Source organism: Lygodium microphyllum, chromosome 9 (genome assembly GCF_053477565.2).
Source record: "Lygodium microphyllum isolate KBCC chromosome 9, Lygodium_microphyllum_v1.1.10, whole genome shotgun sequence".
Classification (NCBI taxonomy): Eukaryota; Viridiplantae; Streptophyta; class Polypodiopsida; order Schizaeales; family Lygodiaceae; genus Lygodium; species Lygodium microphyllum.
In genome coordinates, this window is record NC_141143.1 from 109,020,862 (window position 1) to 109,034,457 (window position 13,596).

Sequence of the window (13,596 nt, forward strand, 5' to 3'; positions counted from 1 at the left end):
TACCGGAGACTGCTGAAAACCTCGGCTATTTATAGCCAGAAAACAGGGCGCCAGAAAAGACCTGTCTTTAATGCAGCCGACTGACAGGACAGGTCAGACTACCACGTGGCAGTCCGACTGCACATGGACAGAAACTGTCCGACTGCACCTAATCAGCCGATGATCTCTAACAGTGGATACATCTAAGGCTGGAATAAGTGAACTATGTGGAATAAGAATAGAGGGGTTGACAAAAAAAACTCGCTCAAAAGCTCGCTAAAAAAACTTGCTTCTTGCCCTTCCCCAAAATTTGGGAGGGAGTTTGTAGAGCACCGTTTTCACAAGATGTGCATCTGAAAGGGCAAACTACATGTATTGAAGCTAGTCCTGCAACTTTGTAACACATAGTAAAAATGACTAAATAGTGTCCTTAGGCTCGAACTTTATCTGCCGAAGCAAAATGAGGAAAACCTGATCAAAAATTGCTAGAAATAGCAAAAACGGCCTGTAAAAATAGTCGCCCAACCATGGTTAGGGATAGAAAATGCAAAACACATGCTAATGAAGCAATTAATGCAAGAAACTCTGGAGTGCAGACTAGAACTACATGTGTTGAAGCTAGTCCTGCAACTTTGTAACACAGAGTAAAAATGACTAAATAGTGTCCTTAGGCTCAAACTTTATCTGCCGAAGCAAAATGAGGAAAACCAGATCAAAAATTGCTAGAAATAGCAGGAAAGATATGTAATCGATAGAGAAATTCAACAAGTACTGCAATTTGATACCATATCAAAAGTGGTACAGCAATGAAAGAATAAATAAGTATTGAAATAAACTAATGAACACAAGATAGAAGATAAAGAAAAAGAAAACATTGCAAATAAGAGAACTCAGAAGAATGCTTGGAAAATGGAATCCGTATTCCAAACATAAGAGAGTTGCATATAACAATGAGTCATTGGCTACGTGGACACTTGCACCAACTCCTCTCTCTAACATGAAGTCCACCTAATGAATGATGATGATTGAGGAGGAGGAGCCCCACAATGAATGGGCACAAAATAGGCCAAATATAGCAGCTTGCTGACAAGCATAAATACCACAAGTGCCACAAATGAATCACTATAATAATGCTTAGAATAATGATAATGTGCCTAGCCATGATAGACATACACAAACTCACACATGAGCTGACAATTCTCGTAATAAGAACCTATCTCGAATCTCCATCAAGAACTCAAAAGGAGTCCTTGTTGAACTTGACCAAAAGTCCTAGAGTACAAATTTTGCTCACACTAAAAGAAGATGATAACTTAAACCCCGCATGTAGAGAACATTTAATGTGTGAGCACCACCATGCCCATCAGGAATGAGCTGCAAAATGCTCCCAAGAGATGTAGGTGTTAACAAGACAGCCTTCTCAATCAAAGGGAAAGAAGAACAAGTAGAAGAAGGATGAAGCCTTGTGAGTGGATTATGCATAGTGGCACTTCCCGCCACATGATGACTCCTATAGATGGTATTGCCCATATGTCTTGAATGCACGGGTAAATTCTCATTGGAAACAACTCTTCGATTCTTATCAAATGCCAAGAGTTGCTCCACCTAATCCAAGATCATTGGAACCAACTCCTCCCACTCAAGGGTACCGGTCCACCCTGAAGCAATCAAGGCAGAATAAAATGCATCGAGACGGTAATTACAAGAGAAGAGTTATTGCCATGTCCTCTGAAATAGTCAATTTTCCTACGTTTTGGACCTGTATCTACAATTGCCAAAGCTTATTAAACGTGTTTTCCCAAGGAAGTAGACTTGGACGAATTCAACATCCACATTTATACCCCTGAAGACACCCTCTTCATCATAGTCATCTAATTGTACAATTGATCTAATGCCAACCATATCTCCCAAGCAACAATCAATTGCTCAATGTTGTCCATCACGATCAGAGTACAAGAGAAAATTAGGAACGACTGAATGCACGCGTTCAATTTGAACTAATGTGCTTGTACCTTTGTCAACTCAACTTTCTCATCAACAAAAAGCTTAAATACATCATAGGTTGTAGGACAGTGATCTATGGCCTCGATCCACAAGCTTCACCAAATCATAGGACTCTAAGATGGCAAGCATCATTACCTACTAGATGTGATAAAACTCCCCATCACAAAGAAACGTTGAGCTCGAAAGACATTGTCACCTGAATCACTTGCACAAACACAAGGGCACAAAACACAGCTTGTTAGGACTTTCTCCAGTTGGTCTCGGCCTATTTTAGCTATCGAATGCAATGATAACGCAAAATCTATATCACATGACTAAAAACACTGCCTTTTTTGCTTCATGAATAGCAAAAGCCTACAAACAATCAATAACTTTACTCCTTCCCTATGATTCATGCTCATCTCAATCTTGTGTCAATATATGGCCCTCTTGCTTACCCTGGAATGCTGAAAACTTATTTTTTGTCATGTTGAATCTCCTCTTCAAGTTTAGCCATGATCAATCAACCCTTCTATGCTGCTCTAATACCATATTAAAGTGCAACGAATGCAAGTGTATGATCAGATTGAAAGAAAATGAACACAAAAAGAAAAGGAAGAGAGAAAGAGACAATAGAATGTAGAAATACGCTATGAATGAGCATTGAAATAAAGGAAGCAACTATGTACAACATGTTGTCGAGTGTATCTTCAACGATAATCTCTCTCCACCTGCAAAACTCAAGTGGGAATATGATTAGGGCAAGCTAGCTAGTATTTAGCCAAAAATAAATTAATAAAATATGCAAGTCAATAAGTCAAAAATCGAAACTACAACAAATAATAATGAGCATGCCATGTGGCACTAACCAACTACTGCGCACCTGCCCAACTATTTGAAACTGCTAGAAATGCGACTACATGGAACTGTTCAACTTGATCTAGAAAATATGTAAACCTACTTGAGAATAATAACTATACAACTACATAATGCATGTGCCCATCTAGAGGATGACCGAATCTCTAACACATACTTCCAAGAAGGTAGTTACTTAAGAGGATTAAAATAAGCTAAAGGAAGAGAAATGCACATAGATGAGACATATTGATAAGAATTGCCCTAAGAAGCCTAACTGAAAGGACAAAAGTTCCAAGGCAAAAGTCAAGACTATGGAGGCAGCCACACATTTTTCCATCACAGTTTCTAACCTAAATACCCGTGGAGACATGGACTCTTCTTCCTTAGTGTAGCATGACCATGTGCTCTTGCAAGTGATGGTTGCGGGGCATTCGATACTCTTGATGGATGGTGGAGCATTCGAGAACTAGATCCAAGACAAAACGAACGCACCTGCTTACTTTTCGTGACTCATGGCTCTCAAGTGTTGCAACCTCTTCTTAGGAAGTGTATTATTGTTTTCCTTGGTGATATCCTAGTCTACACTAAGCTTGAAGATGAGCATTATGATCGCTTGTAGAAGGCCTATTAGTTGTTGCAAGAGAATATGCTTTTGATGGGGCTATAAGAGTTGGAGCCGAAATAAGCGTTGTTTCATTAGTAGCATACATAAAAAGGAGCTCTCGTATTTGCTCAAATTTCACAGCTACCCATGCGCGATGCACTTTGGTTAGATGAGTCTCAATTTTGGTGATGACCTTGCCTTTGCTTCAAATCTATGAGGAGCCTGTAAACTGTGGACGGTTGCAGTCCTTGTGGGGGAGAATGTAATGCACATAGGCATGGCCCACATACACGCGTTCATACATCGAGTAGGCAATGGGGCTAGTAGAGGCAAATGATGTGGCCAAGGGAGCACATAAGCAACGAATCGCACAAGAGGCAAGAAGGATGGTGGGAGCACATGTGAGAAGGACCATATGAGATGCGAGATGTATAAGTGTGGAAAACAAAAGATGGTAAGTCATGATATGCAAGTCATGGACAACAATATCGTTCCTTGTGGATCATGGGAGCAAGTCAATGCTTTGTGCAGAGCGTCAGCCAGGACTCGTCATAGCGTCATTAACTCTGAAGTGAGCAACCCCTACCATCCCACGAACCTCCTCTCGAACCGAGAGAGGTAAGGCACTGGTAGTGAAGAAGCCACTGAAGAGCCACATGGACCTTTCTTAGATCTCATCAAATTGCCTCCTCCGTGTTACATTCTTGGACAAACCCGGTCACTTGTGGTTGTACTGACTACAAACCGTGGGTCATTAATGACTATGCGTAAACATGCCCTGATGAATAGAGTGCTAAACAGAGCCGTGTAAAAAGAAATCAGGGCTCAATTGTGCCATATCTAGTGTAATCACAGCCATGCTTCAACTCTAGGGCCATTGGCTGTCTTATCCCCATACCCAGATGGTGTGGGCTGGTGCATTGTGACCGCAGCCTAGCCCATTATGTTTGCTGATCTTAGGCATAGTGAGAAACAGCGGGAAAACGTATCAGCAAAGGAGCATCAAACATGTGCGACTATATTTTGTACACAGAAACATGACAGTAGAGACAACAAAAAGCTGCAAAATTTTACAATAAGCACTTCAGGCCAACCACTGAGGACTCAGATAAAAAGCAAGCCATAACTTGTAGCCCACTTTGCAATGGATTTGCAGACCAAGTCCCTACATCACTTTAGCCTGTAACATGCCTAATGGTGAGCTATGTGAGGGTTGTGGCTTTTCAGTGTTATAATAGTCATGCATTCTCATATCATGAACGCGAGGACTGAAAGGCCTCTGCCATTCAGTGCCTTCTATAACATTAGAAGATCAGCCTGAAAGCTTAAATTATACAGCTTCAATACTGAGCAGTGAGCGGAACCCTGAAAGTGAGTTAAATCAGAGCACGAAATTTTCTCTAAAGCCCATATGTATTGAAACCCTGAAGATTAGTCCCAGTAAATTCTGTCATAAGCACATTCCTTCTTCGGCACCTGCGCAAAACCTTGTAGTGACTAAGAAGAGCTGGAGCTGCAAATACTTTGGTGGGCTCAAAACGTTAACATCACTCCATCCAGAAAAAAGGAAAAATGCCATGGAGCTCAAAAGAACAGCGACTGGGCAGAGGCATAACTCCACTAAAGATACTAATCATGTGATCGGATAATCTGCCTTTGCTCATATCCTGAAGCTTTGAAAGTTTGTACTATTGCCTAAGTGCAACTAGTCCAACTTATCAATTCATGCATTTGGTCTCAGGCAGGAAGCCAATCCCAACAAGAAGCTGCAAGATCAAGGCAGCTCTCCTACACATTTGCATTCAATGAAGCCATCTCGGAATTCATATTTAACAGGTGCAAACTTTGCACGAGTTTGCAATATCAGAATACAGGTTTAACAGGCATTCAGGAAAGATTATGTTTAAAGAATGTGGATCCGCACAAGAGAGAAAAGCATACGGACTTGGAGTGTACCACACATCAGAGTCCAAAGAGGGGAATTTGGAAAACAAGTTTATCACCTCAGCTTTTAGGCCATTTGCTGATCTTCTCCTTCTCAAACTTAATGAAGACTGCCGAGACAGCGAGCATAAAGTATGCCTGAATACCGATAACGGCGCCCTCATGATACTTGAAAAAGCTCTTTCCTGTTGCCAGTTCCACCAGCAGGAGTGCTGCAAGCCCGAGGGCCGCAAATCTGCCATTCAGGCGCTCTGTGTACGAGTTAAACCCTAATTCTACACGCAGACCGTCGGAGACAGGGTCCAGCAAAGGCACTGGCGGAAGTAGGACCGTCCCCTTGGAGGAAGAAGACGAAAGGGAGGCTGCCTCTCCTGCTTTCATTGCTTTCCTCTTCTCGGCTTTCTTGCCCGAGCCGCTCGAGACCTTGCGTTGGAGCCTGGCCAGGCGCGCCTCGAACTCCTCGTCGCTCTCCTCGCCTTGGCTTGTTTTCACAGACGAAGCTGGCTCCTCTGCAGCTGCGGTTACAACGACGCGCTGAGTGGGGAGACCTGCAAGCCTCCCATAGGGCGTGACCGATGAGGACAGAGGACAGGCGAAACTTGAAGATGAAGGACTGAGAAGGAAAGATGGCGACTTCGGCTGCGGAATCGCCATAGCCAAGCTTGTTGTTGAGGTCGCCATTGTTTCATCAGACGCTCATTCCTGCAATCTTTATTTTTGCAACATCTTATCTGGTTTACATTAATTATTTAACGTAGCTATAACAACGAAAAGCCCAAGCTTTGCTACGGTTCAGGGCCTTACGGATTTTCACGGAACTTCAGTCATAACCTCTCCGGAAGCACAAAAAAGGCACAACTGAAAAGCACATAAAATATATCAGTAATAAGGGGTCATTTGTATTCATGACATAGAAAAATACAATATTGAGGCATATCTCAGGACTCTGCCACTGTGACACCATACATGTGAGGGTTCACCCCACTGAGCCTAGTGAATTACATATAAGAGTGTAACCCAAGCAAAGTTTGAGTGACTTCTACTCTTTACATAGATGTTCTGACGGTTCAACCCTTGAAATCCCACGCGAGGCACACCCATGATCCCATCCAAGCTCCCAGAGAGCACTAGACCCGTCGTGCTACATCGCAATATAGCTAACTCAACATGACACCACATGCACAAGAGAACTCAAAGAAGGCTCACGAGTTTGCATAATAGTCCATCTTGGGGTGGAAGCTCATATTCATAGCAAGAGAGTATTTACAAGGTAAGTTGGAGGTAAAGCAAGGGACCATGTCATGGGTGAGGGTGGAGCTATTAATGTGCATCGCACTCGACTCGGCACCATGGGGATGAGAGCGAGATATATCATCCCTCATACACACCTCCCCTTGAAAAGACTCGATGCCCACATCGAGTAGGGATGCACATTTCACTTCCATCTGGCTTTGACTCAAATTCATACTTAGTTCCAAGGATCTTAACACACCTCACTACCAAGGCGGTCAGTGTATACCCACCAGGTGCCATGCCCACTGACTCTATACAAACGTGGAACATGGACTTTTCAAGACCATGTCCCACCCATTAACTCAATTTACAAACACGAAATGGAATGGGACTAAGCAAGCTAGAATCGACTTTGACTTTATTATGCAGCTCAACCATCCACCTACTGATCATATTTACAAGCACAAAATGGAGGGTAACCTAGTTAGAGCGCATTGCCAAACTGTCTAAGTGTGTCAAACTATTTACAGACTAGGGGCTCGACACCAAGCTACTATGCGAGCATGCCAAGCCTAAAAGGCAAGGGTCCATGCAACGACACCTTGCAAGAGGAGGCCCACTTTGGCCACATTTGTCAATCTATTGCAGATGAAGAAAACAACATGCCACCACCATGGAGTAGCCACATGTTGCATAGAGTAAGAGGTGTGTTTTGCCTTAAACACAACTCCCCTTGAAAAGAATTGGGCCTTGGTTGCTTGAATGTTCCTTGAAACACGCCTGGGTGGTAAGGGGCACAACTTCTCCTAGCAAAAGCCGCATGACACCTTGCACAAATGGTGCGGTCCCAGGTGGAAGCACCTCCCAACTTCTTCCTTTTCTTGTCCTTAGTGGCTTGATTCTTTGTTGGCACGCTCTTCTTAGTTTTCCTCTTGGTGCCCTTGGAGACATGGATCTGACTTGAAGCTTTTATAAGGTTGCTACCACTCAACCTATTGGGTTGCATCATGCCGCTTGGCCCTTCTCGCAAGGTCCATCTCATTCGCATCAAGAATCCTCCTCGTTTTGCACTGCTTAGCTTTGAAGGAATGTGGGGAAGTCTTTGGTTGGATTGAGTTGCATGAGGAGCACATGGGACAGGAATGGAACGTGCAACATTCTTTGAAGTAGCATGCCATTTACCCCGCCACATGAGAACTATGTCTCCTGCATCTAGCACTCTCACTTGCTTTGCAATGCATAACCTTGAAGGGGTGTGGGGAGAGCACCAACTATCCTTGGACTTGGTGGGCTAGAGCACTTGGACAATGTGCGATGACTTGATGGGTTGCATCGAACTACCACACCTATAATGTGAGGGCCATTTCCCTCACAACAATCATTTTCTGGTCTATGTTGCCCAGATCCATCCTTGTCACGTGCAAGAAGAGAAGGCGAGCTTTAGATCCATCCATACATGTTGCACCCACTTGAAATTTTAGGCCCTTGGTGGCCAAATCAAACTCTATGGTCCATGCCAAAGCTGGATGAGTCCGAATCATAGCATCGAACCTTCTAGCTCGCATCTCGAGGGCCATGTCCCCTGCCATAGCTACTTTGAACTAGCCCTCAACAGCCTAATTGAGCAAGAAGGCATCCATATTCTTGAGCAACTTGGGATGAGGGGTCAACATGCCTCACTTTGCTCCATCAATGGGCCTCCACATGCCTAAGCCTTCACATCTTTCCCTCTCTTTTACCGCTTGCTCTGTGATGAGTCAAATGTACTTGGAATGATTTGGAGGGCGAAGCTTCCTTGCCTCCACCTTGGTTTGATCTCACAGCCATCCAACTACTTTGACTTCCCAAGTAGGTTGCATCCCTTTGGCCTAGAGATCGAAATGGGCTTGATTGTACATGTGGGCTTTCCAAACTCATGCATCTCCTTGAAATTCACCTGTCATGTTGAGCACATGCCTCATCTTGTCCCATAACTTAGCCACTTGGGTTCCAATCACGAAGATCCATTCGCCATGGTCAGCAAACTACACTCCCTCTCCAACACACTCGATTGTTCTTTTATACTCCCGTCTCAAGGAGTCTTCTGCACACACATCTCCGCTCATTCCATCACACATGACCATTCACTGTTGCACAGATCGGATGTTGTATATGTGCGTAGCAAGCGCCGGAAGGTCCCCAAGAACCAAAGAACTCTACTTTTGCACAAAAAATAAGAGAGAAGACTTGCACGACATGAGGCAAAAGACCAATTGGGTACAATCTCCCCCCATGCCTTGTGTGAGCGCTCCACAAAGCATATATTTGATATATTATTCATCTCCAAGCTAAAAAAATAGTCCAATTTACAATTAGCATGCTTTAGCTTTTGTGTTTGCTTTTATCCCACTAAAGAATTAAAGCGGTTGGACACCCAAAGAGTCGGGTTGTGCCCAAATACAATGTCCAATAAAAAATATTTAAATCGTGCGCTCATGCGTATACAAAATAATAAATAAATGTCAGGCGCTTCAATAAATAAGCGCGTCAAAATAATAATTGACGCCACGCCTAAGATGCGCGCCCATAAAAAATGATAATTTCTTCTAAATAACTTGAATACACGCTATCGCCCAGTGCTTCCCAATGCCACCGCTGCCTGCTCTACACATCAATTGAAGCATTCACAATTGTTAGAAATAATAAAATTAAGCCGACAAAAGTGAATACCTAGCAGTCTTCAGCTACAAAATAAATAAATTGGTTAGAACTCAATCCTAACCTTAATTTATTACGAGTGCGCACTCTAAACTCATAAATGTCCATTAATTTGAATATGTATTTTACGGAATCACCCGCTATGGAATCACCCACTTGCACATTAAATTAACAAGACGTCCGAAAAGGACAGGCTTCCCCATCGACTTTTCACACAAGGAATCCACCTTGTGTATGAGCCCTGGCAACAAATATAATTTTATGGAATCCACCGCAAAACCTCACAGAATCCACCGTGGAATATGCCTCTTGGCATTATACCCTCGGGGTGGGATAGCAATTGTCCTCAATTGCTATTAGCTCAATGTGGAGCCAATAATGAGGGGTAAGCACTTAGGTCTCGAGCATACATCCATTGGACCTCTTCAACAGGACGATTTTTAAACTTAACCAAATATCTAGAATATCGACGACCAGTTCTAGTGGTCATAAAGTCAATATCTAGAATAGTTTCAGGTTCAAGGGTTTCAGTTTCTTCTTCTAGCAAAGGAGAGTTTTCATGGACAGGATGTACAGGTAATTGGCCTCTAAAAGGTCGTAACAAACTAATATGAAAAGTGTTGTGGATTTTCCAGTGTTGTGGTAATTCTAGTTTAAATGCATTGTCATTGATTTTGTGAATGATCTTGAAAGGTCCATAAAATCTAGGGGCTAACTTTACAACATGGTGTTTGTCAACACTTTGTAATCTTCGCTTTTCAATACATAACCAAACATAATCATCAACTTTGAAATTCATAGCTTTTCTTTTCTTGTTGGCTTGTTTTGTGTATGATTACTGGGCTTTTGCAATCATATCTTTAGCTTCATAAAAAATAGTAGCATGTATGTTAGCAATATCATGAGCAGCTTGAATTTTGTTTGACAATGATGTAGTACGTGTAGGTAATCTATATCCATAAATAATTTCAAATGGTGCTTTTTGTGTAGCTGTATATGGTGTGCTATTGTATGCAATTTGAAGTAAATATAAATGTGTATCTCATGTTTGTGGTTTTGAAATTGTGTATGCACGCAAAATATCTAAAATGGTAATGTTAGTAGCTTCTGTTTATCCATTTGTTTCAGGATGAAATGTAGATGAAAAATCAATCTTTGTTCCTAAATTAGCAAACAAAGTAATCCAAAATTATTGCAGAATCTAGAATCACGATCAGAAGTAATAACTTTTGGCAAACTATGATTAGTGAAAACAAATTTCAAAAACAATTGAGCAGCTTGAGATGCAATTAACGTTTTCTTGCATGGAATAAAATATGCTTGTTTGTTAAACCTATCGATAATAGTCCAAATCATATCATGATTAGCTTTAGTGTTAGGCAAACCAATGATAAAATCCATTGAGATCTGTTCCCATGGTCGTTCTGGAATTGGTAAATGCATTAATAAACCATATTGTTTACCATGGTGTCGTTTAACTCTTTGGCAAATTAAACATTCAAATACAAAGTTAGATACATCAAATTCCATGTGTGGCCAATAAAAATCTTCAATCAGTGTACGCAGAGTAGAAATAATTTCTCTATGCTTGGTATAGGAGACAATGAATTTCATGCAAAATAAATTATCGAAATGGAACAATTACACATAATCTTTTTTCATAGAACATAAATCCATCAGTGTAAGACAATGAATCAATGGGAATCCAGTTATTTGAAACTAATTTATTCCAATCAATTTGAAAATTAGGGTCTTAGTCGTAGGTATCTTTCATAGGGAGAAGAGAGTCAAAAGATATCACATAGATATTATGAATATTCAGTCTTCTACTTAAAGCATCGACAACAACATTCTCTTTTTCGGGTTGATATTGTATGAGTGGATGAAAACTTTGAATAAAAGCAGTCCATTTAATGTGTCGGTCATATATTTGTGGTTGACTAAGGAGATGTTTAATGCTTTGTTGGTCAATTTTGATCATGAATTCAGATCCCATCAAATAGTGTTTCCATTGACGTAAAGCTTGTACTACATCTAGCAATTCCTTATCATAAGTAGAATACTTAAGTTCAGAGGGTTTAAGTTTGCAGCTAGAGTAGGCTATGGGATGCGAATCTTGCATAAGGACTGCTCCTATTCTAGATCCACTAGCATCATTGACTACTAGGAAAAATGGTCTATTGAAGTCAGGTAATTGCAATACAAGAGTATGAGTTAAAGCATGTTTCAATTAATCAAAGGACTTTTGTTGATTGTCGGACCAATGATACACAATGCCTTTCTTTAATAAAATTTTCAAAGGTAATGCAAGCAATGAAAATTTCTCACAAATTTTCTATAAAAGCTAGCAAGACCTAAGAAAGAACGTAATTCGTGCACATTTTTAGGTATGGGCCAATTCAAAATTGCTTCTATCTTTTTAGGGTCAACTTTAATACCTTCAGATGAAACAATATATCCTAGGTATTCAATTTGTGTTTGGAAAAATTCACTCTTTTCAAGATTAGCATATAATTGATTCTCTTTCAATAATTTGAAAACCAAGGATAAATGTTCCTAATGCTCGTTCTCATTCTTATTGAAAACCAATATGTCATCAAAGAAAACAATGACACAATGTTGATGCTTCAAAAATATGCGATTCATCATACAATTGAATGTGGTTAGTGCATTAGTTAAACCAAAAGGCATAACAAGGAATTCATAATGTCAAAATTGTGTTCTAAATGTAGTTTTGAAAATATCATATGTGTCCAATCGTACTTGATGGTATCCAGATTTAAGATCTATCTTGCTAAATATTGCAGATCCTTGTAGTTTGTCCATAAGATCATCTACCCTAGGAATTGGATATCTATTCTTAACAGTGATCTTATTTAGGGCACGATAATCAATACACATCCTATAGGTATTGTTTTTCTTCTTCACTAATAGGACATGTGCACCAAATGGAGACCTACTAGGTCTAATGAGTCCTCGAGTTAACAATTCTTCAACTTGGGCTTGAATTTCTTTCTGTTCAATTTGGTTATGTCTATATGGTGCTTTACATGGTGGTTGTGATCCAGGAATTAAGTCTATTTTGTGATCTTCAAGACGTATAGGTGGTAAGCTAGGTGGTAAGTCAACAGCAAAACAATCTTGAAATTGTGAAAGGAATTGTACATGCCTAGGATGCATCTAATTTTCTTTAGCTTCAATTTCATTCACCCATATTAAGTAGGATTTGCTACCTTTTCGTAATGCACATTTAGCATGTGTATGACTAAGCAATGGAAAATTATTGAAAATGTGCATACCATGCAATGTGATTTGTTTTCCATTATGCGTGGAATAATCTATATCGGGATTGTACTGATGATACCAAGGCATTCCTAAGATAATGTCACTAGATTGTAAAGGCACAACTAAGAAATTTCTACGTTCAACATAATCACCAATTTTAATTTCTAAGTCATGCACTTCTTGTGTTCCATTATATCTAGTGCCTAAGAATGCAGCCTTGATGTGATAATGAGTAAAAACAGTATGTAAATTCAATTCTTTGACTAATTTTGCAAAAATAAAGTCGTGTGTGCTCCCATCATCATGTAAAACAATCTTTTCTTTACCATGCGCAAGACATTTCATCGTTAATAAAGAATGGGAATTTGGCATACCTGGAAAAGTATCTGAAGTAGTACCGATATCGTCATCGTCTTCCGTGAAATCTGACATTTCTTTATGTTCTTCATCTTCTGTTGCTCCCAAATAGTTGATGTGAACAGTTGGCTTTTTGGATTGACAATTCGCCACTAGATGTCCAGGTTGATGACATTTGTAATAGACTATGGGTTTGGCTTTAGATACATTATTGATAATAGTGGGAAGTTTAGGAATGTTGGAATTTGGTTGTAAAGATGGCTTAGGGTTGGGATTTATGTTTGATGGTAAAGCAGGGGTCGTGTCCAAGATTTACGGAATGAAGATGGAAGGAAACGGTTTTGATTGAATCTTTGAAAATTTGAATTGAATTGTTTTGAACCAAGTTACCATTACTTTGAAATTGTTGTGGTCACTTCTCTCGTCCTCGAATTTTGTCTTCAGTGTCATGGGCCAAGGAAATTGCATCTTCGAGAGTCGTTGGCTTGAACGTGTTCACCTCCGCATAAAAATGTCTAAGTAAACTAGACATAAACTTGCGTTTATGGGTTACCTCAGGTACATCTTCGAGCATTCGTAGTTGCAATAAAGCATTCCAAAAACGCTTAGTATATTGTGAAATAGGCTCACGATCCCTCTGTTGCAGAAGATCCCAT

At 40.5% G+C, this 13,596-nt stretch overlaps 1 protein-coding gene across 3 annotated transcripts; it reads right to left on the reverse strand.

Moving 5' to 3' along the window:
- Positions 1-2,555: 2,555 nt before the first annotated feature.
- On the reverse strand, positions 2,556-6,190 carry LOC148031414 (FKBP-type peptidyl-prolyl cis-trans isomerase). 3 transcript variants are annotated; one of them, XM_087684957.1, is made up of 2 exons: positions 5,428-6,154; positions 2,556-2,693 (listed from the first exon to the last, which is right to left on the reverse strand). In XM_087684957.1, the coding sequence occupies exon 1, from the start codon at positions 6,047-6,049 to the stop codon at positions 5,429-5,431; it is 621 nt and encodes a 206-aa protein (XP_087541083.1). In that variant the 5' UTR covers positions 6,050-6,154; the 3' UTR covers positions 2,556-2,693; position 5,428. The 3 variants fall into 3 exon arrangements, with proteins under 3 accessions (XP_087541083.1, XP_087541084.1, XP_087541081.1); XM_087684958.1 differs by lacking the exon at positions 2,556-2,693 and adding an exon at positions 4,884-4,900 and having other exon boundaries at positions 5,428-6,155; XM_087684955.1 differs by lacking the exon at positions 2,556-2,693 and adding an exon at positions 6,173-6,190 and having other exon boundaries at positions 5,226-6,077.
- Between the last annotated feature and the right edge of the window lie 7,406 nt (positions 6,191-13,596).